Source organism: Carettochelys insculpta, chromosome 27 (genome assembly GCF_033958435.1).
Source record: "Carettochelys insculpta isolate YL-2023 chromosome 27, ASM3395843v1, whole genome shotgun sequence".
Taxonomy (NCBI): domain Eukaryota; kingdom Metazoa; phylum Chordata; order Testudines; family Carettochelyidae; genus Carettochelys; species Carettochelys insculpta.
The window spans coordinates 16,903,596-16,931,546 of record NC_134163.1 but is presented as its reverse complement, the minus strand read 5'-3'; the positions used below and the strand labels follow the sequence as shown (position 1 = coordinate 16,931,546).

The 27,951-nt window shown below is 42.5% G+C and overlaps 1 protein-coding gene across 3 annotated transcripts; it reads right to left on the bottom strand.

Annotated features, from left to right (window-relative positions):
- Nucleotides 1-65: 65 nt before the first annotated feature.
- Nucleotides 66-27,630, bottom strand: CHERP (calcium homeostasis endoplasmic reticulum protein). 3 transcript variants are annotated; one of them, XM_074977995.1, is made up of 18 exons: nucleotides 27,561-27,616; nucleotides 27,127-27,333; nucleotides 26,254-26,435; nucleotides 25,373-25,510; nucleotides 24,489-24,640; nucleotides 23,976-24,087; nucleotides 23,707-23,796; nucleotides 22,824-23,052; nucleotides 19,853-20,031; nucleotides 17,403-17,799; nucleotides 11,852-12,090; nucleotides 10,802-10,935; nucleotides 9,764-9,850; nucleotides 9,305-9,454; nucleotides 8,503-8,619; nucleotides 6,615-6,709; nucleotides 3,343-3,528; nucleotides 66-748 (listed from the first exon to the last, which is right to left on the bottom strand). In XM_074977995.1, exons 1-18 carry the CDS (start codon nucleotides 27,583-27,585, stop codon nucleotides 744-746), a joined length of 2,724 nt encoding a protein of 907 aa, XP_074834096.1. In that variant the 5' UTR covers nucleotides 27,586-27,616; the 3' UTR covers nucleotides 66-743. The 3 variants fall into 3 exon arrangements, with proteins under 3 accessions (XP_074834096.1, XP_074834097.1, XP_074834095.1); XM_074977996.1 differs by lacking the exon at nucleotides 66-748 and having other exon boundaries at nucleotides 3,335-3,528; nucleotides 27,127-27,300; nucleotides 27,561-27,630; XM_074977994.1 differs by lacking the exon at nucleotides 66-748 and having other exon boundaries at nucleotides 3,335-3,528.
- Nucleotides 27,631-27,951: the final 321 nt, after the last annotated feature.

Sequence of the window (27,951 nt, the reverse complement as noted above, 5' to 3'; positions counted from 1 at the left end):
AAAGAACATTTTCTGAACACCTGTTCCATTAAAAGACATACTACATATTGAAAAATAAGCTAAAACCAGATTTATAAAAGTGTTTATTTGAAGGCAAAACAGTAAAATTCACAAGTTGATAACATATATATCTTTGCTGATTTACAGACTGTTACAGTTTCACAGCTACGGCAAATCTAAAACAAGCTGTTTACCTTATTGGACTGGATGATTTCGAAAAGGGTTTTTACTGTAAAAATGGCTCTGGATGAGGCTGCTGTCCAGCAGACCTCTGCAGTATAAGGACATACAACAGCTGTAGCTGGTGGTCTCTGGAAACAGAATTCAGTTACAAAAAAAGGGCATTTTGTAGGTAAAGTGGTTTCCAGGAATGCTTCATATGTAGAAATGTGGGATGGGAAAAATGGAGTCTTGTCTACTGAACTAGTTTTAGCTTTTATTCAAGGGTATATACAAAAATATAAAAAAGCTTAAAGAATGTCTCATTACAAAGCATTGAACATTTCTTAGAGCACTTGAGTAGCTAAAACAGTTAACACTCCACATTCTGAATAGAGCTGTGACTGCAACAGGTGGTGCTTAGGGGCCTTAAGTTGTGTAGTAGGTTCTAATAAGCTCATACAGTGCTCATAGGTCACCTGTATTGGAATTAGGTGCTTCATCCCCCATTTAGACATTAGGATACACTGCTCAGCATCAGTCTGACTTGCTCCCAAGGCAGCACCCTTCCACTTCAAATAGAATTAACCTTTGAGAGAAAAACATACATTATGGAACAAGAGACAAAGAACCATAACAAACAACATTTGTATGCCACAGAAACAAGTGGATCACAATCCTGGAGCAGGGACAAAGAGCTTGGCGGGGGTTTAATTCTAATATAAAATGGGCAACTAATTTTTAAAACTTTGCAAAATAAACGGGCATTTTTAAACTTGCTAGACATGTAACACAAATGACTGGCCTTTTTAAAGTACTAAACAAATGTTGGAGTACATGTCATAGCCTTCCATTTTCCATCATAGATTTAAATGTAATTCATTTAATGTCACTTCCTCCAGACATTAATCCTGATTTATACAAGATTAAGTTTAATCTTTTGTAGAAGATGCAAGACATCTTTCTTCTGATTTCAGGGAGTCTTATTCAGGTGGTGGAGGGTCTTGGGTTTCACGCTTCACTGAAACAATAGGGAGAAAAGTTCTTACACACTCTGTAGTTAGTCTCAGTTCTGTCTGAAGAGTAGTTCACCTTAGAATGTGGGCCTCATTCACAAGTTTTTTTTTGTGTGCACTGTTTTTTGGGCAGAGATTTTGCAGGCAGCCTTAAGAGCTATGGGCAGAAGTGACTGTGTATGCCCAAAGCTCCTCCCTTGTTTACCATTTTCCCCAGCACTATTTGTTAAGTACCCTTGCTGGGTAAAGATTATCATCGAGAATTCCATAAAGCTAATTCCTCATTTTCAAAATGAAGCTCTCCATTTCACAAGGTGCCACACATTGGCCAAGAACTGTAAGTTACACCTATATCATCTTTTTCCAAGTCTCTACTGCAGTCCTTTGTTGTGCATACCCACTGCTGATTCCAGTGCTTAGAAAAGGAGCACAGCTCAACAGCAAGGGTTAACAGCTCCTAGCTGGATCCAGCCAGACAGAAAAGCTGGCCTGCCTTCTAGTACCCACAAATCGATCTTTTCCTCCTGCTCACTAGCTATACACATCCCTTGGACATTAGTCATCCTCCACCAGTAGTGTACAGATTAAATCTGGTCGTCTGAAGATTAAAAATAAACTGGATGGCAACCACCTCAGAACAAAAACCTGGCTTGCAGAAGAGGGGAATAAATGGGGTTGACTTGGAAGAGAGAGTGTTAAATGCACTTGACTTTCTAAATTGCAAATAAAGTTCAACTTGGATTAAATTTAGAAAATGCATTCTTTCCTGATGCAATAGCCTTTGCAGTTCAAACCAAGTATTCTGGAATAGAGCAGCTGTAGTCTTCCTGGGGGAATTCTGTGCCACTGCACAATGCAGAATTTTTAGAAATTAATTTTGTACACAGAATTACCACTTCCCCCAAAGTGGGCTGTAGTGCTGCTGGGTGCCACTAGGGGTTGCTACACCTGGAAGAACACAGCTTTCACATATACTGGGAGGATGTGGGGGAGCTAAAGGGTCTCTAGCAGCAATAGTTCCCAGCATGCCCTGAGAAAACAGCTGGATGCAGGAAACTTCATGCACACCTGGGACCAAGTATCTGTGTTTCTCCCTCTGGATCTCTTGGATCTGGGAGGAGGCGTGCAGGTGTCTGGACTTGGGGAAGAGGTATAGCTTTTTGGGTGGTAGGGACATGACTGGATCTGGAGGGGAGATGGTAGTGGGTCTCTGTCCTCCAACTGGTCTGTGAGGGAAGGCAGAGAAATAGGAACTAGTTTGTCATAGGGACTGCTCTAACGGTCTACTCCTGGAGAAAATTTTGTATATATTGTTACATACTTGGACAGGTATTTTGAAATACATTACCAAAAATAATTTAAACTGATGTGATTATGCAGTGTTTGCCAAATAATTTGCAAAATACTGCAGTTTTAAAATAATGTGCAGCATTTAATTTGACAGAGAAGGCCGCAAGAGTAATATAGTGTGACAAAAGCACTTACCAAGGAAAAGTGTCGGGATATTCAGAGAGCAGCATTTACTTTTCCAGACATTTAAAAAGCAAATAATACAACAGTTTTAAGCTAATTTGTGTTCCTAATCTTTTGATTCCCTGTGCAACCTCTGTTGAATATTATAGTCTAAGGCAGGGGTTGACAACCTCCAACATGTATGCCAATCTCGGCATGCAAGCCAATTTAGAGTAGCATATGGGAGAGCTCGGGCCCTGTCTCTCCACCCCTATGCATCATGGGAGGGAGTGAGAGCAAAGGGCCGAAGCCCCACTGGAGCCCCAGACATGGGGCCAGGAGGCAGGGCACCACTGCAGAGTCCTGGCTCCCTCACTGCCTGGCCTGGGTCCCCATGGGGGCTGGAGGTGGGCTTGGAGCACATGGCCGGGGAGTCCCAGGCCCGCGCTGGCAGCCCTGCTTTGCGACCGCACAGGGCTGAAGCCCAGCATGCAGGGCTGGGGCCTCCACCAGAGGGCAGGGCTCCAGCTGGACTTCAAAAAGTATTAGTGGCCGTTGGACCATACATAGGTCAAAAGGTCAAATTTCAGCACTCCACCTTGGAAAGGTTGGTGACCCTGGTCTAGGAAAACCTTTGCCAAGTGGGCTAAAGAAGCTATTATGTTAACTACAGAGGACTCATAGGACCTTTTTAAAATGTCCATCATTCACTTACATTCATCTCTAGCCTTCATGCGTGCAATAAATGAGTAACTTTTATTTCTGCGATAGTTTTCATATGGGTCATCTAGTGCAACTCCTACTCCTTTATACTGATCCCATTTATCGCGGATGTCCCCTCCTTTAATCGGGTCTTGGATTCCTTGTTCCTTGGCTCCCAGTCCACCAGATCCACTCCATCCTATAAAAACAACATGGACCAGCATCTTATTTGCTATTAAAATTCTTATTAGTGTGAACTGTACAGGAGCACATTTTGGAAATAAAGCGAGGAAGTAGTGCACATAATGTTTGATAGAGCCTTGAAACAACAACACTGAAAAGGGTGAACTCTCTCAAGTATTAATTTCAAGACTTGCTGGTCTGTAGAGAATGAGCAGCATCAACACCACCCGAGAGAAGACACTTTGTGTGAGAGGAAGAATGCAGTATGCTCCACCTTCTCACTCCAAGCAGATGTATTTTGTCTATTAGAAAAAGGTACCTCATGTAGGGAGGAGTCCCTTTGCTGCTACTCATGGAAACCTCCCTGCTTCTCTGGAGTGGAATGAGCCCCGCTTCCACTACTACTACTACTCATATTAGTAGGACCGGGGTAAGGGATAAGACAAGGTGCCTATGGCCCTCTATTGCCTTAGGCTAGACCCATCATGAAAGTCTGCATAAAAACTAAACTTGGAACCTGTATGAGTGACTGATGAACAACTATCAAAGAGGTAGCCATGTTAGTTTGTAGCTTAGAGAACAAAAAGTCTTGTGGCACCTTATAGACTAACAGATATTTTGGAGCATAAGCTTTGGTGGGCAAAGACCTGCTTCATCAGATGCATTAGTCGGGGGGGGGGGGCGTGGTTTCAGAGGGGTATTTGAAGAATGGGGTCCCAGGAAAAGGGAGGGCCAGAGTTGACAAGGGCTCTGTTAGTCTGGGATGAAGGAAAGTAGATTATTAGGAGTGGTCTGTTTTGCCAGCTAAAAAGTGTTACTACATGCAGACAAGAGCAGGACTGCAAGATCTGGCATTTTAAATATTAAAAGGAAGAAGGATAGTCCCAACAGAGCATCAGCCTGGAATTCCAGCTTCAATTGTGTTCTCTGCCAGGCATCCTCTGATCTTCAACAAATCAGCCTCTCTGCCTCACTTTTCCAGCTGTAAAATGAGGATTAACAGTATATCTCTACGGCTACTTCTACGCTAGCCCAAAACTTCAAAATGGCCATGCAAATGGCCATTTCAAAGTTTACTAATGAAGCACTGAAATACATATTCAGCACCTCATTAGCCTGCTGGCAGCCGCAGCACTTCAAAATTGACGCGGCTCGCCACCACGCAGCTCATCCAGAGGGGGCTCCTTTTCAAAAGGACCCTGGCAACTTCGAAATCCCCTTATTCCTAACAGCAGATAGGAAAAGGAGCCCTGTCTGGACAAGCCGCGGCAATTTCGAAGTGCCGCAGCTGTCGGCAGGCTAAGGAGGCGCTCAACATGTATTTCAGCACTCCATTAGTAAACTTTGAAATTTCATGGCCATTTCGAAGTTTTGGGCTAGTGTAGACACAGCCTATAAGGTGTAAAGAAGACTAAACATTAGCATGAGTGCCTGTATCAATTACAATAGGGGCTATATAAATGCATGAAGTGATACAATAAAACAGTGATATTAATTACTATTTGAGACAAAACTGTGAAGTGAAACAGTTTACAATAGAAACCCAAGAACCATCTGCACACATCTAGGCTCTTTTTCCACCTAAAGCCACAAATAAGGTGAACAATTAAATGAATGGCTGGTTTCATTTACTATCATCAGAGGCAGAGGGAAACAACATGACTTCTCAGTTTCTTCCCTCAAGCACGCATGATTGCATGGGGTGCCAGTGATTTCCAGCATTCCTTGAGGACTAAGTCTACGCTCACACAATTCACATACACATTAACAGTTTTCATTTGAAATATGTTATGGGATGTCATAAAGAGGACAGTAATAATCTCAGTGAACACTTAAGGCAGGACAAGTAGTGATTTTGGAGAAAGAGATTTAAGTTATACATTAGGAAAAACTTCTGAACCATAAGGGTAGTTAAGCACTGAAAGAGGTTACTAAAGCAAGACGAAAAGTCCCCACCACTGAAGATTTTTAAGAAAAGGTTAAACAAAACACACACCTGTCGAGCTTGGTCTACATACACTGAGTCTTGCCCCAGCATGGTGAGAAGGGACTAAATGACCTCTTGAGTCCCTACATGATTCTATAAACATATTTGGTCATGGGTGCTTTTATATATGGCAGCCAGCCCACTCAGAAGAATGGATTAATCACAAGAGTAGCTCAGTTACTGTACTTCATGCTACAGAATTGTGTCTTAAATCTCTTCCACAAACAATGCAGACCTAAGACATGGGGCCAGAAAATTAAACCAGCACATCAGATCCGCTTGTCTTTCCTGTTCACTCTTTGCTTTCCCTCCGATGCTTCTTTTAAGTCTCCAACTTACAGGTGTACCACAGCCGTCCAAACGTAGCTGCTAGCTAATAGCTTCTTCAGCCTAGGCTGACTTCAGGGCCTTGGAGCATCCACTGTTCATACATTACAAATGATTAAGACAATGGAAAGGTCTGTATTTGAAACAAGTGATTAGACTAGGTAATTTTGATTTTTAAAAGTACTTTAGGGTCAGGAACTTTGGATTCCCACTGGATATTTAGAATCCAGTAAGGCTGTGATAGGTATTAGCCTTTTCTGATGCCTGCTGTCAGTGATCCAGGGCTCATTATCACGCGGCAGTCTGCTCAGACCACACATCTAGTAGACTGCATACCGGTGTTCAATAGTGTTTCCTTATCTCAAGTTATCTGTTCGCTGAATGTGGTAGCTGCCTTTTCTATACCGCTATTTTCATCTAGATAGGTTATTCAATACAGTTGACCTTAGACAGCAGAATGTATGCACAACTTTAACAAGATATCAGAACATGTTTGGCCTACATATATTTACGTGGCATGGCTTTATTTTTGAAGTCTACAGTCTGACCATGACTTCATTTATGTTTACATAGAAGAGTCCAAGCCAAGGGTCAAAATAAAATTTACAGCAGCCTCTCTCGCATACAGTATGTAAAACCCTGGAGAGCAAGGCCCTACTCAACTAAGAGGTAAATACACTGGGTTTTAAAAGTCAGAAGGCACCTTCCTCCCACCTACATTCCTTCTTTGTTAAAGGTTCTACTGGGGAGGAACCAGAATGATTGGTTTCAAAGACAATAAAACTTACCCATTTTCACTAACATTTGATGCCCCTTATTTTCTTCTCCAAGTCTTGAATCAGGTATAGGAGGTCCAGAGCTAGAGCCCAAACCAGCAGCAGAACTGAGACACAAATATACAAATTTATAATTAGAATTTTAACATTACATTGAATATGTAAGTTATTTTTATGCATATGTATTGTTTAAACTTCTATAACCAACATAACTCTCACGCATCTGATGAAGCAGGTCTTTTCCCACAAAAGCTTGTGCTCCAAAATATCTGTTAGGCTATAAAGGTAACACAGGATGACTTCTTGTTTTTGAAGATACAGACTAACACAGCTACCTCTCCGATACTTGTCAGCATAACTAGCAAGTTATAAACCTTTGGAAAGGCAGGACACAAAGGCTACGTCTACACGTGAAGCCAACATCGAAATAGGCTATTTCGATGAATAACGTCTACACATCCTCCAGGGCTGGCAACGTCGATGTTCAACTTCGACGTTGCGCGGCACCACATCGAAATAGGCGCTGCGAGGGTACGTCTACACGCCAAAGTAGCACACATCGAAATAAGGGTGCCAGGCACAGCTGCAGGCAGGGTCACAGGGCGGACTCAACAGCAAGCCGCTCCCTTAAAGGGCCCCTCCCAGACACAGTTGCACTAAACAACACAAGATACACAGAGCCGACAACTGGTTGCAGACCCTGTGCATGCAGCATGGATCCCCAGCTGCTGCAGCAGCAGCCAGAAACCCTGGGCTAAGGGCTGCTGCCCACGGTGACCATAGAGCCCCGCAGGGGCTGGAGAGACAGCATCTCTCAACCCCCCAGCTGATGGCCACCATGGAGGACCCGGCAATTTCGACGTTGCGGGACGCGGATCGTCTACACGGTCCCTACTTCGACGTTGAACGTCGAAGTAGGGCGCTATTCCGATCCCCTCATGAGGTTAGCGACTTCGACGTCTTGCCGCCTAACGTCGAAGTTAACTTCGAAATAGCGCCCGACGCGTGTAGCCGCGACGGGCGCTATGTCGAAGTTAGTGCCGCTACTTCAAAGTAGCATGCACGTGCAGACACAGCTAAAGAGTCCTGTTGCAGCACACTCTGTATCACCATTACCACCCCTGAAATTAGCACACATCAAGGATATCAGCTACTATGGTTTTCTCAATAGTAAACTGCAAATGTGCCTAGAGGACTCTTTTTCCTCTCCATGTTATTCATCTAAGGGTTTTTAATACACACAATTTAGTTATCACCAAGAACTATGAAGTAATTGTATAGTCTCTCTCCACGTATATACATGATTGTGCAGTTGTTCAAATTATGTTTTGATCAGCTTCAAATTCTGCCCTTTTCTACATAGTTCATTAAGCGTTTATTTATATAGAAGACTCGTAGGCTAGTTTCAGCACACATCACCACCTCAATCCAAAAACCACCAGCAACATACACAGCACCACCCAAAAGAAGTAATTTAAAGTACCACAGCAGTGAAGTAACATTGTATCTGGTTTAATAAGAGACAAGAGTCCATCTGTGTGTTTGTCCCAACACTGGCACACACCTGCGACTTGTTCACAGTACACAGTTTAAGAAACCCTGGAGCAGGTGGGCGGAATGGATTTGACATAGGGCATTAGTGAGACCATGGCTGCACACTGGACACTTGGGTTCTCACTTTGGATTAAGAAACACTGTTTCACCAGGAGGGTGCTGAAGGACTGGAATGTGTTACCAAGAGAGGTGGTGGAATCTCCATTCCTAGAGGTTTGTAAGTCCCGGCTTGACAAGGTCCTAGCTGGGATGATTTAGTTGGGGTTGATCCTACTTTGGGCAGGGGGCTGAACTAGATGACCTCCTAAGGTCCCTTCCAGCCCTAGAATTCTATGAAAAGCCTTACGGAGGAGTGGTACTGCGCGATCTGGACCGGTGCCGCCTTCCTGGGGAGTAAGATTTAGATCTTGATCTTGACCTTGACCGTGATCGACTACGAGAAGAATGGGATCTGCTCCTGCTTCTGTAAAGTAAGTGTATGTGAAGTCAGTTTTCTTTATATGATGCATTGGATTATAGCAATACATAGCTTTTTCCATGTGGTTCTCTAGGTTTTGTAATTCACCTGAGGTTACTAAAATAGTTTTTAAAAAGTAATTAAGATCTAGAGAGTTTATGAACAAAAATATTCAGAAACACTGATATACCATTTCATGTACCCAGCCTCCATTGTGACACATTCTATATATCTGAGAAACAGAATGGATGCACTGGATTTAACACATCTGGGTCTCCACCTTCATCTTACTGAACAAAACCTTGTGACCTATGGTACCTTAAAATAGGTAAGTAAGGTTTCCTGAAGAAAGTAAAAAAACGTAGCTTTAAGTTGCAGAATCTTCCATTTTCTGGGGAAAAACCCTGTATTCTTGACCAATGAGAGACGTGTTGAATGTGCAAAGGGAGCATGGTCTAAAGTAACAGGGTCAGAGTTAGAAACTCAAGTTCAAGTGACAGCTCTGCCATTAACTCACTGCACTGCATTGTACAACTCGCTTCACCTTTCATTTTCCTCATTGGTAATATTGGGAATATTCATGGCCATACCTTCAAAGAGCTGTTGTGAAGGTTCACGCTGGCACAAATCCAGCATCTAAGGAGGCAATTTAGCAAAGCATAGTTCCTAATGAGCTTTTGCGTCACCCTACCTGGACTGCGATCGTGAGTAGGATCGTGATCGGGAACAGGATCGTGATCGGGACCTTGAATAGGAGCCAGATGACTTTGAAGATCTTGAATTGGATCGTGAGGAGGAGCGACCTCTGCTTTTAGACCTACTGCGAGATCGAGACGGCCCACTGCACAGGGATAACAAAATACCAAGAAACCTGAGTAAGGTTCTTGTGAGCCACATAAAAGCAAATATGTAGTTTCACTTAAACTACAATTTCAACATGCTGAAGTTTTGCTGATAACCCAATGAAGCCAAAGCCTGCCAGAGTGTCAAGTATGCTATTTTTTGTGTCAAACTCCAGAAAAGGTAAGACCATTATTGCCTTGATATGCTGTAAAAAAAAAAAAAAATTTCAGTATATGACTGACTGAGGCAGCAGTAACGGTCTTAATGAATGGCAAACATCAGAGGGGCAGCTCAAGGGACATCTTACCTATTTCTCTTCTCCTGACCTTTCCTCCGTCTAGCTCTCATTTTAGCTCTGAAAAACTCATACAGTCCATTCTGCTCCCATCCTTCACTGTAAGATATCAACCACACAGAAAGCCAATATGTAGGAAAGTTATCTTTGCTAAATAGACAAGTTCAAAATTTCCCCTAAGGTTTTTAAGGAATAGGGAAGTTGTGGGTAAGCTGTGGCTTGTGAGGGTCTGTTTGTGGCCCACAAGACATTATGCACATGGTTGCACACCAAAAATTCCACTGGTTTCCAGATGTACTTTTTTTTTTTTTTTAAACTCTACTAGTATAACTAAAGTGACAAACTTGTAAAGCAGCAGCATAGGAAGTAAGATGCATGCTGACTGCATACAACATTAACTGTAAGAGCTGTGGACTTCCTCTGAATCCAATCAAAGCGCTGCACCAGTTCAACTAGCACACCCCAAAAATTCTAGTTATACAAGGGCAGTTAGCAAAACTACCCTATCCCAGGAGATAGTCCTGGTCAAGGTCAGCAACCAAAATAGCAAGAGGAAGCATTTTTTTAATTCAGGAAAAAAACCCAAGTCATGAGCTGCAATGCATGACGATGAGACGATCCTTAATAAATAACGTCAAACCATACTTTTTGTAACTCCTACTAAGAGCAGCTCAGACACAATTATTTGTAATGCGATACATGCTTACTGCAAGGTGTCTACCATAAGACTTTTTCCCTACTTTGCAATTATAGCATTAGGTGGTACAACAACAAAGTCTTTAAAGAGCTACAGATTGCAGACCCCTGGTCATGGTTATAAAAATCTTGCAGCCCACTGAGATGAAGGAAGGTAACTCATGCAGCCCACTCACTAGCTTATGCTACCCATCACAGAATAGGGGATTGGGGGAAAATGGGCTCATGGGCTCAGTATAAGACCAGATGACATTCAAAAATGTAACTTAAAAGTACTTATTTCAGCACTAGAAGAACCGAAGTTAAAAAGGTAGAGCATTTTCTTTACCATATTGCTCCTAAATGCATTCTTACCTGTTTCTCGGCCTGTCATGAGATGGTGGACTATAAAATGCTTCAACTGCAGCCAGCAACCTGTCACTCGGGGGCATTGGGGGTGGAAGACGTATATCTTTAGGATCCAGAGGTTTATATTCATGATCTTCAAGCTGCCAGAAACAAAACAAACGGTTTTCAAGTCATGGGGCGACTACCTAAAAGTGATAAATGTACCTAAAAATCTCACTTCTTTCAGTAGTGAATTAAACATGACCTAAAAATAAGATGCTGGCAGATACCACAAGCACTACAGGCGCATCTGATGAAGCAGGTCTTTGCCCATAAAAGCTTATGCTCCAAAATATCTGTTAGTTTATAAGGTGCCACAAGACTTCTTGTTGTTCTCAAAGCTACAGATTAACACAGCTACCTCTCTGATACAAGCAGAGCTGAATCATCTAGTAGAAAAAGACTCTAGTGTGACATTTTCAATTTTAAAAGGTGGGAGTACGTTAGCTGGCATTCCTAGAAGTACAAAATGCAGTTTTAATCTATACAAACCCACGACAGCCAAAGCTTTTGGCACAAGACTTGGGAAACCATGATGTGCACTGGTAATAAAAGAACTTAAGACAGAAGTTGATTAATTAATCTAGAACACTAAATTATACCAATTCAACTCATTTCACAGTAGTCAGTATACTCTCCACAGTCTGTTTTCTGGTGCTTTAGTCACTTGTATTAAATTAGAATTATAAAAGAACAGTTCACAGAACCATTTAAGATCAGAGGCTACCAACATGGCTTGGCAGTGACTGGGATTCTCGCCTTACTCTTACCACTATGTGCTACTGATTTTAAAATTATGGGTAAAATTTAGAACTAGTGGGACCTGTAACACTGAGAAACGTCTTCATATTCTAGCTGCTTTTCTGAAATGTCCTCTGTGTCAATCCTGGTGAAGTGGCACCATGTGGAAAGCACAATACTTTGAAGTAATAACTTACATTTTAAACTATCCCTAAAACCGATCATAGGAGTTTGATCTGTTAACCCTTCTGCTTAGCTTACATTTCAGCAACTTACTTTCACAAGTGGAGCCATAAGTCCAGCAGGAAGATCAAAGTAGGGGACATTTGGCACCAGGCTAGGATCATCATGGTTCACATGAGGGGGGCCTTGTCTCCGCATGTGAGGAGGCTGCCCATTAAATCCATGTGGAGGAGGTCCAAAATCAGGGTGCTGTGGCCCACCCCAAGGAGGGTGCTCACCAATTCCAGGATGAGGCAGCCTATGCCCAGGGTGATGATGAGGAGGTCCGATTTCTGAAAAGAATAAAACAATAAAGCCTTATTTTATAGGGATGAAGACAGGAAGAAGGACAACTAATTGAAATGCCCTGCACCAATAAATTTATTCCAAGGGGAGGGGGTGGGGAATCTTACTACAAGGAGCGCTCATTAATTACTAAATGGAAGAGAAAGCTCTGGTTACAGGTCTGTGGTCATGAAGCACCTAGAGCAGCATTTCCCAGCCTAATTTGGCCATGGAACACTTTTGGGCTTGCAATATATTGACAGAACTCATACATGCTAGTTGGGGGGTTTTGAACTGAAAAATTGCCAAACGTAATGTTCAAAAAAGTTGATTTAAATGTGTTTATTTTACAAAGACATCTTAAAAAACTAAGAACAAAAATAATGAGAAAAATCACTTCAGTGAACAACTGATGTCTTCCTGATATGAGGATGGTTAGGAACCTATAATTAAATTATCAAAATTAAATGCAAACTGAAAACAAAACATCAACATAACAGCCCAAAGAAAGATAGTTAACGTTGTTCTTTTGTATAAAAAAATAAAGTACAATATTGTTCAAAAAAGGACTGTCCTTCCTTAAAGAAAAGGAAATGCAAAAAATTCTGGAAAAATTTAAAAATTGTATTTTTATAAAATTTGTTATTTTTACAGAAAACTACTGGAAAATAAAAATAAGTAACATTTGAATTTTTTAAAATGGGAAGAGTTTCAGCATTTTTTGTTCACACATCTGCTTAATATTAGGAACAATGCTGGAGTGTTGAATCCCCATCACTAGTGAAGTGTCACATGACTTCTCTGAACACTAGCACAAGTCACGCATAACTACACTATAATGCATTATAAATATCAGTATACCTACAATCTAAATACTATTAAAATATCTTAGTATTTTGATACACACAATTTCGTAGTTTTTAGAAGGAAAAAAATCGCTAGCATCAATTTTTTTTTTTTTATTTTTTGCAAAACACCTGTTTACATTGCACGGAACACTAGTGTTCCGCAATGCATCTGATGAAGTGAGTCTGTGCTCATGCTCAAAACTTTTCTATTAGTCTATAAGGTGCCACAGGACCCTTCGTTGCTGTTAGTGTTCCACAGACAGTTTGAAACACTGGCTTATAAAAACATTAATTGTTGATTTAAAACTGAGAATTCACCAATGTTAAAATTTCTTTGGAATGAAGTCAATGGAGCTGATATGTATAAGACAGGAGAGTACCCAAGAATAAACAGGAGAGAACCAACAGTTAAACCCAGACAATTTGCTCCATATTCAGGATTCTAGCAGGCAACTGTAGAGACTTTTCTCTATTAAATGTAAGTGGAGTGGGAGACAGCCTAAAATGTTAGAGAAGTTTTTAGCTCGTGTTTGTAATCTGCTTCTAATGAAAGTGAGAGATAACTAGCAACATCTAGAACTGAGTAGTCATAGTACAAATTTCTTCCTCCAGCGCATGTCTGCTGTTTCTTCTTCTTGCCCTATAACCCAGCCCTGAACAGCAGGGAGTATCTCTGTGCAGCTCTGCCAGCATAGTTTACAATGGCTCAGTTGCATGCTGTACCAATTCTGGTACACAAAGCCAGTATTTGTTCACTATGAGTCATGCTCAGATCATTCATTACTTTATTTTAATTGGGCGGGGGGGAACAACACAAAACAAAACCAAAAAAACAACTTTCCTACCTTTTAGAGTGCCTTTCTAACAAGAACATAAGAACGGCCATACTGGGTCAGACCAAAGGTCCATCCAGCCCAGTATCCCGTCTGCCGACAGTGGCCAATGCCAGGTGCCCCAGAGAAGGAGAACAGAAGACAATGATCAAGTGATTTATCTCCTGCCATCCATCTCCTGCCCTTGTACTGAAGGCTAGGGCACCATACTTTACCCCTGGCTAATAGCCATTTATGGACCTAACCTGCAAAAATTTATCGAGCTTTTTTTAAACCCTAATAGAGTCCTGGCCTTCACAGCCTCCTCCGGCAAGGAGTTCCACAGGTTGACTGTGCGCTGTGTGAAGAAAAATTTCCTTTTATTAGTTTTGAACCTACTACCCATCAATTTCATTTGGTGTCCCCTAGTTCTTGTATTATGGGAAAAGGTAAATAATTTTTCTATATTCACTTTCTCCACACCATTCATGATTTTATATACCTCTATCATATCGCCCCTCAATCGCCTCTTTTCCAAACTGAAAAGTCCCAGTCTCTCTAGCCACTCCCCATATGGGACCCGTTCCAAGCCCCTAATCATCTTAGTCGCCCTTTTCTGAACCTTTTCTAATGCCAATATATCTTTTTTGAGGTGAGGAGACCACAACTGCACACAGTACTCAAGATGTGGGCGTACCATAGTTTTATATAGGGGAAGTATGATATTTTTTCGTCTTATTATCTATCCCTTTTTTAATAATTCCTAACATCCTATTTGCTTTACTAACTGCCGCTGCACACTGCATGGATGTCTTCAGAGAACTATCCACTATAACTCCAAGATCCCTTTCCTGATCTGTCGTAGCTAAATTTGACCCCATCATGTTGTACGTGTAATTTGGGTTATTTTTTCCAATGTGCGTTACCTTACACTTACCCACATTAAACATCATTTGCCATTTTGCTGCCCAATCACTCAGTTTGCTGAGATCTTTTTGTAGTTCTTCACAATCCCTTTTGGTTTTGACTGTCCTGAACAACTTGGTGTCATCTGCAAACTTTGCCACCTCACTGCTTACCTCATTTTCTAGATCATTGATGAAGAAGTTGAACAGGATCGGTCCCAGGACTGACCCCTGGGGAACACCACTAGTTACTCCCCTCCATTGTGAAAATTTACCATTTATTCCAACCCTTTGTTTTCTGTCTTTTAACCAATTCCCGATCCATGAAAGGATCTTTCCTCCTATCCCATGACCACCTAATTTACACAAAAGCCTTTGGTGTGGGACCATCTCAAAGGCTTTCTGGAAATCTAGGTATATTATGTCCACTGGGTGCCCTTTGTCCACATGTTTATTAACCCCTTCAAAGAATTCTAATAGATTAGACAGACATGACTTCCCTCTGCAGAAACCATGCTGACTTTTGCCCAACAATTCGTGCTCTTCTACGTGCCTTGCAATTTTATTCTTTACTATTGTTTCTACTAATTTGCCTGGTACTGATGTTAGACTTATCGGTCTATAATTGCCAGGGTCTCCTCTAGAGCCTTTTTTTAAATATTGGTGTTATATTGGCCGTCTTCCAGTCACTGGGTACCGAAGCGGATTTAAAGGATAGGTTACAAACCACTGTTGTTAACTCCGCAATTTCACATTTGAGTTCTTTCAGAACCCTTGGGTGAATACCATCTGGTCCTGGAGACTTGTTACTATTCAGCTTATCAATTAACTCCAAAACCTCCTCTAATGTCACTTCAATCTGGGAGAGTTCCTCAGATTCGTCACCTAAAAAGGCTGGCTCAGATTTAGGAACCTCTGTAACATCCTCAGCCGTGAAGACTGAAGCAAAGAAATCATTTAATCGCTCTGCAATGGCGCTGTCTTCCTTGATCGCTCCTTTTATATCTTTATCGTCCAAGGGCCCCACTGCTTTTTTAGCAGGCTTCCTGCTTCTAATGTATTTAAAAGACATTTTACTATCATTTTTTGAATTTTTGGCTAGCTGTTCCTCAAAATCGTTTTTGGCTTTTCTTACTACATTGTGACACTTAATTTGGGAGTGTTTGTGTTCCTTTCTATTTTCCTCACTAGGATTTGACTTCCACTTTTTAAAAGCTGCCCTTTTCCTCTCTCACTGCCTTTTTAACATGGCTGTTAAGCCATGGTGGTTCTTTGTTAGGTCTCTTACTGTGTTTTTTTTATTTGGGGTATACATTTAAGTTGGGCCTCTAGTATGGTGTCTTTAAACAGTTTCCATGCAGCTTCCAGGGATTTTAGTTTAGTTACTCTACCTTTTAGTTTCTGTTTAACTAGCTTCCTCATTTTAATGTAATTCCCCTTTTTGAAATTAAATGCTGGAGTGTTTGATCGCTGCGGTGTTCTTTCCAACACAGGAATATTAAAAGTTATTATATTGTTGTCACTATTTCCAAGCGGTCCAGTAACAGTTACCTCTTGGACCAGATCCTGCGTTCCAGTCAGGACTAGATTGAGAATTGACTCTCCCCTTGTGGGTTCCTGTACTAGCTGCTCCAAGAAGCAGTCATTTAAGGCATCAAGAAATTTAATCTCTGAATCCCGTCCTGAGGTGACATGTACCCAATCAATATGGGGATAATTGAAATCTCCTATTATTACTGTGTTTTTTATTTTGATAGCCTCTCTAATCTCCCTTAACATTTCAGCATCACTATCACTGTCCTGGTTAGGTGGTCGGTAATATATTCCTAATGCCATATTCATATTAGAGGAATGAATTGTTATCCATAATGATTCTATGGAACATTTTGATTCCTTTAGGATTTTTGCTTCATTTGATTCTATATTATCCTTCACATATAGTACCACTCTGCCACCCGCACAACCTGTTCTGTCTTTCCGATATAATATATACCCCGGTATGATAGTGTCCCACTGATTGTCCTCATTCCACCATGTTTCTGTGATGCCTATTATGTCAACTTCCTCCTTTGATATGAGGTACTCCAGTTCACCCATCTTATTAGACAGACTCCTAGCATTTGTGTAAAAGCACTTTAAAAAACTACCACAGAAGGATGGTTTCCACTGGCCTCTAGACAACTACACATGCTTGTAAGAGGCAAGTACATATTTTCGCTAACTGCAGTAATTATGGGTTGCAACTGTCCATTACATTGCAGAGAAGAAAATGCTAAGAAACAGAAAGCAAATGCCTTACACAATACAGTAAACTTTTACATCTAGCATTCTATCATATGGAACTCTCAAATATCCGTAAGTAAATTTTAGTTTCATTTTTCATAAGTACAGTATAGTGAAAGTAAATACAAATAAATACAGCAAACACAAGTTTACTGTGTACACTACTACTGTTGTTGGTAAATGAAGTACTCCGCATACATTGCTGTTTGTTTCTTACTATCTAATCTTGTTTTTCTTCAGGGTTACACCTTTCCATTTGCTAGATATTCAAATATTCTGGATACCTCCTAGTTCTGGGGAGCATGGATACAAGTTTACTGTATCTCTCAGTACAAGTAAACAGCAGCTATGCAACCCTTGAACTGAGAGTTTTCCAGGAAGGGCTATTCCATTTCTTAGCTGTCAAGAGCTCATCATAAGGAATTAATTTTAAAACAGTACTTATTATTAGCATCCTCAGCACCCACTTTACCTTGAGGAAAATCCCCTTGGGGATAGTCAAAACGATGAGGATAAGGTGGCCTTTCAAAGGGATGGCGCGGTGGGAAGTCATCCTGCATGAAGCGAGGTGGGAAGCGGTTGAAATTATGTGGATGTGGGGGCTGATTAAACTGGGGATGTTGCTGATGTGGAGGGAACGGGCCTCTGAAGTGGGGTGGACGCTGCATTCGAAATGGCGGTTCCCTTTGGCCCCCGCCCCAGGGAGGCTGCTCATGCTGGTTGTTCCATGGTGCTTCAAATTGGCTGTTCCAAGAAGGATCTGGCTGATTATTCCAAGGGGTCTCCCGCTGGTTATTCCATCCTGAGTCTCTCTGTTCATTCCACATCCCTTCGTGGTTATTATTCCATGGAGGACAGTGTGGGGGTCCCTGGCAGCGAGTGAAAGAAGACCAGTCATCTACTATATATTTGAGTGAGTCTGCAGTGCTGTTTGTTGAAGAACTCCTCTTAAATTATAAATACTATGACCATGAGATTTGGTATGCAGCTTCCTTTTATCCTAACGTAAACCAAGATCAGGGTTTTGTTGTGCCTGGAAAGTGGAAAATGCCTGATGTCCCAGGAACTTCCCAGAATGGGGAAAGGAACGGGCTTTGACAGGAGGGACAATTGTGGGCAGTGAGTGCAGGGAACAGTAATACCACAGAATGACCATTGAGGGCAAACACAGCAGGAAAAAACAGTGGCCTTGTGAAGATATGACTCTTGATCCTGCCTGCCTTCAGATGGGTATATGCCCCATCCTGCACCCCATGGGGGGAGCCATGCTGCCCCTCACCCCCATTTAACCTCCCCTAGATATTGGGGCCAGCAAATCTGGCCCTGCCCCCACAGCTTACGCTGGGGGAAGTGGGCCAGCCCAACTTCAGTCCAGCTGCTCTTGCTAGGGCCAAGTATAATGGCCCCCTCTCCCCCCAACCACCTACTGCTCTGGCCTTCCCTCCACTGCCGCTCTGTCTGGGACTAGAAGAAAGAGCCACAGCCACAGCCCTGTGCTGGCTCTCCCACTGCCACTCTGTCCGAGGCTAGGTAAGGGAGCCATGGCTTCAGCCTCCCCCCAACACTCAGGGCTGGCTATAAGACCTGTAGCTGTACCCACCGCCCCCAGGCTCAGGCCCCGGCCTAGTGCGGCAGCACAGGCCCAGCCTCCATAGCTCCCCTGCTCAGCCTCCTGAAGTACTGGCCCAGGCCCATTGCTGTCTGGCCCAGCTCCCATCCCCCCCTGCAAGATCACATCCCAGTTCAGGCTAGGGTCAGGCTCAGCACTGCAGCACAGCCCGAACACCCATGGCTCACCCAAGTCAAATACCTCTCCCCGACCCCCTGCAACTCAGGCTGGGCCCAGTGCCGTGATCCAGCTCCAGTCTCCACAGCCCCCTGTCCCCCAATTCCCTGAGCTCAAGACAGTGAAAGCAGCCCAGCTCCAGCCTCACCCCCTCAGATCTCTGGCCAAGGTTGGAAGCCAGGACCTGACCTATGCCATGCCCCACACACACACTGCCCAGGACAGAGAGGCCGGAAGCCATGGCCCAAACCCGCCCCATATCTAAGTGCAGGTGGGGGAGCTAGGAGTTGTGGCCCAAAGCAGTCTTCCAATCCAGGGACAGGAGCTGTGGCTCAAACCAGTGCCCCCCTCCTCCAAGCACAGGTGTAAAGGCCAGGAGCCAGAGCCCAAACCAGAGCCCCAACAGGTATGGGGAGCTGCAGCCCAAACTGGCCTCCCCTCCAGGACAGGAAGTGGGGCTGGGACCCACTCGCCAAACTGCTCCCCTCTAGGGACAGGTAAGGTGGGACCAGGAGCAGAAAGAAAAACTTCAATTAAGGACCAAAATAAAGCCAGGTACATCTTCTAGTAAGGTTATAAAAATAGAGACTAAAGGAAAAAAAGTCTACTTCTATTACTTAGCATGAGTGCTTCATGTGCACAGAGGGAACAAACATCTGATATGCAGAGTGCTTTGCAGAAGTCAGGGCAAACAGAGAATGATAATGTGAAGTAAGGCTTGAAGAAAAAAAAAAAAAAAAAAAAAAAAACACACAACACAAACCCCCACACACATTTGCCTCAATCATGTCATTAACTCTAAGGGACGATATGTCATTGGTCACTATATCTACCACCAGCACTTTTTTCCCCTTAAACTGAACAAAATTATAAGAGGAATGGCCCAAACACCTTTGGTCCCCACTGCCTGCTCACGAAGGAAAGTCAGTAGGACAGCTGTGAAAAAAAAAAAATTAATTATTTCTTATTTGACTTTGACAAAAAGAAAAAATTTCAGATACTTTAAAGTCTGGACTACAACAACATTTCCAGCTTTTCAACAAGCTCCTACCAGAATGATGGGTTTTACAATCTGACAATTATTAAACATCACAGACCAGTACTTTACCATAGCTATAAAGTTACAAGTTTGATACCTGTTGTTGACCCCAAGGTGCAACAGGATGAGGCTGGTCAAACCAAGGTGGTTTATTTGGAGGAATCTGATCATGAGGCCCAGGGCCACGTGGCCCAGCAGCTGCAGGATCTTGCCCCCCAGCTCCCGTGGCATCATAGTCTGAAGAACCAGCTAGGGAAAGCTGCGATTTTCCATCATCTGGAATAAATTGGAGACTCTTGTAAGAAGCACCCTTTGTTGCAGTGTTCCAAACACTGGTTTGATCTACAGACCTAGTCCATTTCAATAATACTGTGGAAGTCTCTGGACCTCCCCTTAAAATCCATCATTTAGTTTCCCATTTAAATTTATACCACCTTCCAAAGAAGCAATAAAATACTTCACATAGTACTTGTATTTCCATGTTATACATTAATAGTCTGCTATAAAATAATTTAATTATTCTCAGTCTCTCCTCCTTCAGTCCCACAAATCCTCCCCTTACTGAAAACAGCCAACCACGCTCTGGAACAAGAGGGTGCTCAGTCCCCTTTCATTAGGATCCCAGATAAGGGAGCAGCAATCAAGACACTCTGGAATCACCTAGTTCCCGATTCCCAACAGCAAGAAGGATTTAACAAAAATTTTCCAATGACTAGTCTGATCTTAAGTTGACTTACTTGCCATTCTTGTATGATTACCCCAACAGAAAAAAAAAAACAAAAAACAAAACAACTGTCCATTGGGCTGGGACCACCAATTATTGGTTTCTTTATTTCAGGATAGTTGAAAGCACTTACAAAGTGTGCAACGACCTCAGTATCTCATACACTTTTAAAATGGCACCAACAGCAAATCTAATCACATTTAGTGAAGGAATTTCAGATCTTATGTCCATCCCAAATGCCATTATCAATTTTGTGTGGCTTTATAAGTTGCATTTCTCCATTTTTTAAATTATGAAAACAGTTCTCTACATACACATAGTGGATGCACAAGGAACACAAGCTTTATTAAGAGCTTTCTCCAAGTAAGAAATCACAAATAACTAGATTCTTAGTGGAGTAGAAATAGCTATGTGTATTACTTTAATTTGGTAATTGTGTGATCTGCCTGTTTTCTTAGAACCACTAAAATCCTACAGTTTACGAAATAGCTTTTATTAAGCAAACTGTTATTTCATGGGGAGGGCTACTACTATCCATAATCGCCCTTTCATTGGTAACAGGGGACTTACCTAAACGAGCCTTCCCTGTGAAAATCTCTGGCACAAAAATGGATTCATCTGGGGTTTATCCTTTCTAGGGGGTGCATTTTCTGGGTGATGTGCCCTAGAGCTGCATCCACCCAGAGCTGTGGTTAAACAATAACCATTTTCCTTTTCTGTGGGCTATAACCACAACCCTGTGCCTTGGCTGGGTCAGCAGGACAAGGTGTTAGGGAGCCCACGAAACAGGTGGGTATCAGTGGCATGATCAGCACAGCAGGGAACAACCCAAAAGGTCTTCTGTGACTGCACCCCATCACAGACACACACATCAGTATCCCAATGCACCTGGTCTATTTTCAAAGGTGCTGAACTGAATTCAACAGGACAGAACAGCACTTTAAAGACGAACAATTATTTATTAGGTGATTAGCTTCCATGGGACAGACCCACTTCAATGGGATTTGTGGGTGCACAGCTTCCCTAAGAGGAATCAAGCTACATGTTTCACAAAAGGCAAAGAAGAATTACATGCTACCGTAGTTATACGGAAGGCCTAAGCCCATACAGCACAGGCCTGATTTGAGACCTAAGGCCTAACAAACATGGACAAAATATGGCTCAAAGCTAAACTGTGGGCAAGAGGCAGGCCTCTAACAGAACTTGGTACACACCAGGCTGAGTGTATAAAACACTAACTGGCAATTGCTCCAGGTGCAGAATGATAACTGGTACAATTCATAAGTTCAAATCACAAGGTCTCACCAGCTCATTGAAAAAAGACCTCGGTACCTACTCCTCACAGGTACAGATCTAGGTTCAAGAAGGGGTCTAAAATGACACAATGACCTAATCAAACCATGAAGTACAGGGAGATGGGTGGCAATGTCAAAAATAAAGTGTGCTCTATTTGTATGTGTATATAACATGATGCCTTGGGGGACTGCCTTTGTCTGACCTGGGGGGCAGGGGAACTCCCACTGGCTGTGACAGTCCACTGTGGCACATGCATATATACAGCAGGGTTTCACTCGAACTGTCGCAAATTCAAGTACTTGCGTGCGGCCGCTTCCCTGGGGCCACAAAGCACCGGCTGCTGCTGCTACCCGAGTCCCCTGGCAGGGAGTGCCAGTAGACCCCCTGCCCAACTTCCCCTGGGCTCCAAGTACAAGCCCCAGCAGCTGGGCTCCAGGCGGGAGTGGCACTCACGAAATTCAACATCCGTGAGGGTTCCCCACACAGAACCATCACAAATGTCGAGACCCTACTGTACACGCTTTTATTTGTACCTTGCTTGACAATAAAACCTGGCTGGGTTTCCCCCCGCCCCACCCACCCACACTTCCGATTATCATCATTGATGGAACCAGGGACTCATGAGGATAGTGTGGCAATAAATCCACCAAACTAAAGCTACCAAGAACAGCCTCATGAACACTTTGGCAGACACACTGGTGGTTCCCCAGCATAAAAGATTTTGGTTATAGAATGAAACAACACCACAAGGCTAAAAGAGGCAAGTTTCTTCATGTCAATAATAAAGGTATACACCCTAATAATTTTTTTATATTGCAGTTGTGCATAAAACTGCCAATAGAATTAGCCCTGTAAAGATAAACACTGAAAACAAAACAAAAAAAAAAAAAGAGATAGTATATGCACAAATAATTTATAAATGATTGGGGGGGTGGGGGGAAAAAAAATCAGTCTAAATAGCAGCATAATGTCAAGACATGGGATAAACTAGCAGCTCTCCTGAGAGCCATTATCTTGTAACACACAAGCTTGGAGTATGTAATCATACCTGCTTGACTGACAGGAGCAGCAGGTGGTGCTGGAGCAGGTGGCGGAGCTGGGGGTGTTGATTTTACCTCACTCTCCAGTGGTGGTATTTGTAGTTGTTGCTGTTGCTGTGGCTGCTGTGTTAAGCTACTGACAAACTCTTCATGCTGCGTTTTCAGGTTTTGTATCTGCTGCTGGAAGGCTACCTGCACAGGCTGCACTACTGATGCATATTCTGTGATCAAAGTTGCCTGATAGGACAAGACACATATTAAGATTAGCATTTCCGAGAACTTACTGTGCAGCTGTAAGTGTCCCACCCCTCACCCACACCCAGATAACATATACCCTCTTCCTAGAGGGATTCAAATATTGCAACTACTCATATGACAAACCCCTCATTACTATTTACTAGATGCTACCTGGAAAAGTCCTTTTGTATTTCCCCTTTGTCTTATTAGAAGCTGGGAGTTAGCAACATTCATTCTGGGTGCCTTAACAAAGGGTTAAACCAGTGGTACATATGGTACTATACAGAATGTTACTAACCAGAGAAAGAATGAAAATAAGCAGTAAACAAGCAAAGGTTGGGAGGGCGTAAAGAAAACAAACATACTACGAGAACACAAATAAGGGCCAGGAATGAGGGAGCTCATGGGGTGAAGAAACTAGGCCTAATCAGAACAGTAGAATTTTATGGTATATTTTAAAAACAGCCCACCTTAGTAACTTTAGAGTAGAGTAATGTAATACATTACTTTTGTAATCCAGTAGAATAACACAGAGACAGCTACTATTCATACCTCACAAAAGAGGAATTACTGCATTTGGGGCTTTTAAAAAAACACTACACAAATCACCATCTATTACACAATTATAGAGGGCCCAACTTTCTCTTGACTAACCTGGTACTGGCCAAGTCCAAGAGCTGGGCTCTGTAATTGCTGAATAATTGATTCATCAAAGTAGCCATTTTTCTCCCACAGCTGAAGGAGCTATATAAATCCAGAGAGAAAGAGGAAAAACAAAAACACACACCTAAAGCTCATGACAGGAGTAACAGAACGAAAATAGCACACAGTAGACTATATCTTTATAAACTAGTCACAAAGGCTTCTCCAGCACTGAAAATAAAAACATAAGGCTCAGCCTAAGCTAAAAAACAGCTACTCACTCTGGCAATTTTCTGTTGCTTATCCTCTTCCACAGCTAAAAAGCTAGTACAATATATAGGGACAACCACCTTCTGTAAAGCAGCCAGAAGGTCCCGTGCTTGCTTCCGTTGACTAGCCAAGGACAAAAAAAAAGGCAGTATTTTACTAAATTGTTAATTAAATGAGCTGTAGTACCTACCCACATATGTATCTCTTCCAAATACAAACGTATGGTTAGTAACTCATTTGTATATAATGATTAGGATACTTTAAATTTTTAATCATGCAGCCTCAGCTGAAAACAATGTACAGCAATGACTTTAAAAGTTAATTCAGTTCTTCATTATATCAATACGATGTTTGCACCAATTATATGCATCATGTTACAGTCAAGTAAACATGATAGAACTACAAAGTTTAAACTATATTTAAAAAAGTACCAGACCAAACCAAGTACAAGTTTTCTAGTAGTGACCTCTGACTATTCATTAAGCCAATGAAAATTACAAGTGGAAATGCATTTTAATCCTTACCAGTGATGCAATACATCATTGATTAGGTAGATTAAGTGTAAACGAAGCTCAAAGTGAGCCCCTTCAGCCGTTATGCGATTTCGCAGATGTCCCGCCATCAGCTCACAGTGTTGAGGAGACTTTGCATTACTAAACATCCAGTTTTTGCCAGCCTTTGAAAACCAATTTAAAATATTTTACATTAATCTGACCTATCACATCAGATATATTTTTACAGATCAACAGATCATTACTGTGCAAAGAAAAGAATTCCCATGTAAGTACGGTTACTAAGTAATATTGTACAATCAAAACTATATACAATACTATTAGAGGTCAAACCATATTTGAACTAATAATGACAGTTAATGACTGCATTAAGATGTGGGTCACAATTTCATCTAGCAGACTAAATTCCTCTCACCCATTTTTCTCCGCTTTGTAGATCCCATTTTGCTTTTGCTCACTGCCTGAGACTCAATGATTTGTAGCTTTAGGCTTCTCTCTTCCCTCTGTGGGAATCTTTATCAGACTGCCAAATCATCAGAGTTTTAAATGAACTGCCACAATGGTACTGTAAATTGGAAATAATCTAGTTTCCCTGTGTAAAGTGATTCAGCCCCCCATCTCTTACCCCAACACTTGAACCAGAATCCTACTTTTTCCTTGGCCGTCAACAGTCTTTCTGTACTGAATACCAGTCAGCAAACTCTGAAGTGTTTTTAGTAAGAAAACCAGGAAACATGTACAAACATTCACAGTTAACAGAGACACTGGCACTCACAGCTGAAAGAGCACCAGACTTATTTACATACAAAAACACACTCTTAAAACTGCATGTCATGGTATGTTACCATACCAGCATATCACCTGCAAAAGATGAATGAACTCAGACATTCACTTACTGAAATTGCATCTTTTGTACATGTGTCAATTATCGGCTGCAGCAAGTTATCAAATTCATTCATGTCTAGCTGGGTTTCCTCCAAGACTTTCTGCATTTGTTGTTCAACAGCAAGGGCTACTGCTGATGTAACCTGTTCCTGAGAGAGAGAGAGAGAGACTGAGACTGTTTTAGAATAGCCAACATCCTTTTAATACTAAACGCAGCAAATAGGTCTGCCATATTCCTAAGCACATAAAGCTCTCTTCAAAGACCAAGATGCTCTGCTCCCACAGGTGCACATTGCTATTCTTCACCTGGTTGTCACTAAACCCTTGCCTAGCTACTTCCCTATGAGAAATCTTTTATCCATTAGTATCTTAAAAACCTTACTCTAGCAGAAACCAAGCAAAGACTGCAAAGAGCTAAATGCTCAGAGCATAATCCAGGTCCACACCACAGACCTATACAGTGTGATGCAACATATCTTCAATAGTGAGCTGTGGTCCAAGAAAACCACTGGTTCCAGCAAGCAATGGCTCACCCTGATCCAAGAAATCACCATTAAGATCAAAATGAACCATTGCATGCTGAAAGTCTCTACAAGTCACAACAGATACCAAAAAGAGTAGGGCATCTGCCAACTTATTTTACACAAGCTGTATCCTCTTTACTCTCCTGATAGGTTATAAACATGGTCTGGCTGAACAAAGGTTGGGTGTGTTTCTGCTTCAAACAGGTTATCATTTCTGTTCTGCAGTACACACTATATACAAAGTCATGCCAGTTTATGTCTCCTCCCAGGCTACAATTCTAAATTACCACTAGCGAGAAGCAAGATGCTCCAGATTCCCTTCAATTCAAATCCTTGTATGTAAAGCAAACACATAACCTTGAGCCTACCTGGCGCATAGCAAGCAGATGCTGTTCCTGTTGCTGAAGATTCCACTGGCTTTGTTGGATAAGTTCCTCCACAGAGGGAGCACCTTGAGGAGCTGGGATAGCTGCAGCTGGTGGAAGAGAGGGCTGTGACAGCGGCTGGATCTGTGCAGTTGCCTCTAGGTCTTGAGTTTGTTTGCAGAGCACTAGCCATAAAAGAAGCAGTAATCCACTTATTTACTCCAATATCCTAAACCATCTACCCGCCCTGTTACCTCCAAAAACCTCCCACTCTCTCTCACACAATTTTGTAATGTAAAATTAATATAAATTAAACTGAGGCACATTTCTAGACATTTAGCCAAAATCTGAAGCTCCAGCACATCCAACATGATTTTTAACACATATTTAACAATTGGACCCTGGACAGTGCATCTGTTGCAAATGCTTAGTTTATATTGACTTTCTAAGGATACCATTAAAGTATGTCAGATCAGCTCTTCCATAATGACTGGTTTACTTTTTCTACAATTACAGTGTAGAGAGAATGAGTGGCTACATGCCCAGATCTAAGTCAACCGCTTGCACATCTTTAAAAAAGTTAGGAAAAAACCCTTCTTGCCAGTTTTTGTCTAGGTCAGGATAAAACACTAGACCAGAGAGTCTGGGCTAACCAACAAAAATATAAAATTCACATTTTTCTCCTCCAAAAAATCAAGTTTCCTTTCACAGCAGTTTGAAATATACTGTTTTGCACTAGAAGCATGGAAGTCAAGACTCCAAGATTCCAGTCCCAGGAATACAAGTAAAGTGATTAAATAGGGGTCTAGTTGCAGTTCTGTCACAGACCAGCTGCTAAGTCTTTAATAGTCACTCCCTCAAGAGCTTCACACTCACACTGCTGCTGCTCCAGAGCCAGTTTGTACTTGTAGTAGCCATAAAACTCTCCCCCAAAGAGAAACGAGAATTTGGGGTTCTCTTTCTGCTTCTCCATTGTCATCTTCTCGAACTCGGGCCCATTCCGCGCCACAAACTGCGCCAACTTATCAATAACATTCCGCAGCTCCTGGTCTGGAGGGAGAAGAGGCAACAGAAACATGACAGCTGTACCACCAAGCTAGTCACTGCTAGCTCCCTCCCTCCCTCCCTCCCTCCAGCCGAGCCGAGCCGAGCCGAGCCGGCCCCCACCTCCTTACAAGGCCATACACATCCCTCCGCTCCCGCACTAGGGCCCTTACAACTCCACACTCCCTTACTACTACCGTCTCCATACTCATACTCCTGCCTCTCCCCCTCGTCTCTAGGGCCATGTGGTCCCCAACCGGTCTCACCATCAGGCGGCAACGGCATCTCCATAGCTGCAGTCAAACGAAGCCCTGTTCCTGCTCCAAACCCAACACTAGGCCGCCTAAGACCCCGCCAGGCGGAAGTGCTGCAAAAAGCCTTTACGGCACTGGCGCAGCCATGCTTTACGGGTCCGTCACCATAGAAACAGTAGGGCGAAGGGGGCGTCTCTCTTCGAGGCTGCTGTCTCTGACTGGTAGCATTTGCTCTAATTCGCCTTCGCGCCACTTGCTGAAAGCCGGGGTTGAGGTAGGGCTGCCTGTCCCGCCAGCGGTGTCGCTCATCATGGCCTAGGCCGCTGGTGGATGGGACACCTATCCCGGTCAGGGATTAATTCTAGCTATCCCCGAGCCTTCTCCATCTCTCTCAGCTACGGCG